General features: G+C 43.3%; 1 protein-coding gene across 1 annotated transcript in view; it reads right to left on the bottom strand.

Moving 5' to 3' along the window:
* Window positions 1-2,500, bottom strand: part of LOC143027813 (vitelline membrane outer layer protein 1 homolog) — a 32,253-nt gene that overhangs the window by 4,073 nt on the left and 25,680 nt on the right. Inside the window, exons 4-5 of the mRNA XM_076189405.1 lie at window positions 1,999-2,120; window positions 1,501-1,624 (exon numbers count right to left, since the gene is read on the bottom strand). Of these exons, the coding sequence (XP_076045520.1) occupies window positions 1,501-1,624; window positions 1,999-2,120 (246 nt within the window). The remainder of the gene's footprint in view (window positions 1-1,500; window positions 1,625-1,998; window positions 2,121-2,500) is intronic.

Below are 2,500 nucleotides of genomic sequence, written 5' to 3'. Positions count from 1 at the left end.
CTCTTCTTTCAATCTCTATTTCTCTCTTTTTCTCTTTTTCTCCTTATCCTCTTTTCTTATTATCTCCTCTCCTCTCTTTTCTCTCTCCCTTTCCCTTTTTTTCTCCTTCTTTCCTTCCTCTCTTCTCCGTTCCTTCCCTTTTTCTCTTTTTTCCTTCTTTCCTTTTCTTCTTACCTACTCTCTTCTCCTTCTCATCTCTGATTCTCTCTTTCTCCTTCTTTCCTTCTCTTCTTCCCTCATCTCCTTTTTATCTACTCTCTTTTCCTCCTCTCTTTCTCTCTTTTTCCCTTCTTTCCTTCCCTCCTTCTCTCTATTTCCTCTTATTTCCTTCCTCTTTAACTCTTTTTCTTTTTCTTTCCTTCCTTCCCTCCTCTTCTTCTCTCATTCTCTCTTTCTTGCTTTTTTCTCTTTTCCTCCTCGCTTTTTCTCTCTCTCTCTTCCTCTTTTTCTCGCGCTCTCTTTTCCTCTTTCTCTCTTTTTACATCTTTTTTTTTCGTCCTCTCTCTTTACTTTTCATTTTCATTCCCTTTCCTCCTCTTCTTCCCTGATACATGTATCCTTGACCGTGGGAGCGCTCCTAACCCACACCCCTCCTTGTCAGACCAACCAGCGATAGCCGTGGGAAGAAAGGTTGCTGTGGCAGACTTTGAAGTTCTCCCATCTGTCCACAACACGAAAGATGTGCAACATGACACCGCACATCGTGATGCGAGGGACAACTCTGTAACATGACATGACACATCGCATGTGACACGAACGCAACACGTTAAGACCGTTCGTACATGATGGTACTTTTCATTTTATTATTGTTGTCGTCACGTGATTTTATTGACAACCGTGAAGAATAAATACACTACCAATGCGATTCTATGGAAATAAAAAAAAATCATACCCAGGCTGTAGGAGTAAAAAATAAATGAAAATATAAATAAACAAATAAATGAATAGAAAATTCACACGGTACTGAAGAAGTAGGCAAAAAACAAAATCAAGATGAATTAAATCGTCTGACGACAATAATAAAGAAATTAAAAAAGTTCACACAGTATGGAAGGTATTAATTAAGATAGACTACAAAGACAGTGTCACAAGGGTGGAATAGAAATAGTAATAATATGAAAATATGTGGCACTTGGCACGACCATAGTGCCAAGGAAAATGGCACTTGGCACGGTCATGGTGCCAAGGGAAATGGCACTTGGCACGGCCATGGTGCCAAGGAAAATGGCACTTGGCACGACCAAGGTCCCAAAGGAAATGGTACTTGGTACGTCCAGGGTGCCAAGGAGAATGGCACTTGGCACTTGATGCGGCCAGGGTGTCAAGGAAACTGGCACTTGGCACGGCCAAGATGCCAATGAAATTGACACTTGGCACGATCAGGAAGCCGAGCAAAATAGCACTTGGCACGAACAGGGTGTGAAGGAAATTGACACTAGGCACGACCATGGTGCTAGGAAAACTGACACTTGGCACGGCCAGGGTGCCAAGAATACTCACCCCTCCATTCGCCTATTTCTCCAACAGTGCTGGTGATGTTGGCAGCGAGATTACCTCCTTGCTCCCGACAGAAGAGCATCACTCCGTCGGCACCCGTGCTGTCTGTGATCGAGGGCGTCTCCGCCTGACGAACCCAAAAAGTTTTGACACAAATAAAGCGACTTAAATCACGCAAGGCAGTAAAAGGGTTAAAGTATTATGAGTAATAATGACTAAGTTTAATCCCGTCACTAATAGAAACACTAAAATATATGAACATCTTCAGTGATGGTGTGCTGGTGGCGCAATCTTACTGGTTTCGCACCTACATAGTCATGAGTTTAAATCCCGCACTCCTCTCTGATTACCAGTTGTGTATTGTTACCTGCCCCCAACAGCCCCCAAAGTGTATAATAGGACAAAGGTCACGACTTCGGCGCCGCTACTCAGCGCCTCTTGGCGTAGGATCTTCACCTTCTGCTAACAACGCTGGGTTCCTCAAGGAGCTTCTGGACTCACCTTCAGATTGAGAGCGTCAGCGAAGGAGTTTGGAGGGCAGATTTCCACCCTGCCCCAGGTCCCCCAGCTACCGTGGAGGGAGGAGGTGATGTTAGCGGTGACGCCAGGCCAGGATCCCGCAGCTGGGAACGTTAGTAAACAATGTCTTTACATCTAGTTGTTTTTTTTTTTTTTTGTTGTTGTTTTTTTTTTGTCACGCGAATGCCAAGGTAGAACTTGTCTGAGTGCTTCTTCAAACAAGGATGAAAACCATCGTTTGTCCATGGGAGGGACAAGTCGACGATTTTTATTCCTTGTGTGAAGGCCACAAAAGTCGTAGGACAAAAAGTTGACGAAGATTTTTCACCTGGTGTGAATATGACATCAAAGTCGACGGACCAAAAACATATATATGTAAATATATATACAATTTCTTTCTCTCGAGTCGGGGACACCAAAATTGATCGACAAAAAGATACAAAAAAAATCTTGTGTAAAGAAGACACCAAAATCAACAGATCAC

The sequence above is a fragment of the Oratosquilla oratoria genome, chromosome 8 (assembly GCF_046742065.1).
Source record: "Oratosquilla oratoria isolate Oo_2021 chromosome 8, ASM4674206v1, whole genome shotgun sequence".
NCBI classification, from domain to species: Eukaryota; Metazoa; Arthropoda; class Malacostraca; order Stomatopoda; family Squillidae; genus Oratosquilla; species Oratosquilla oratoria.
The sequence above is the reverse complement of the archived record's forward strand: the minus strand, read 5'-3'. Positions and strand labels throughout refer to the sequence as shown.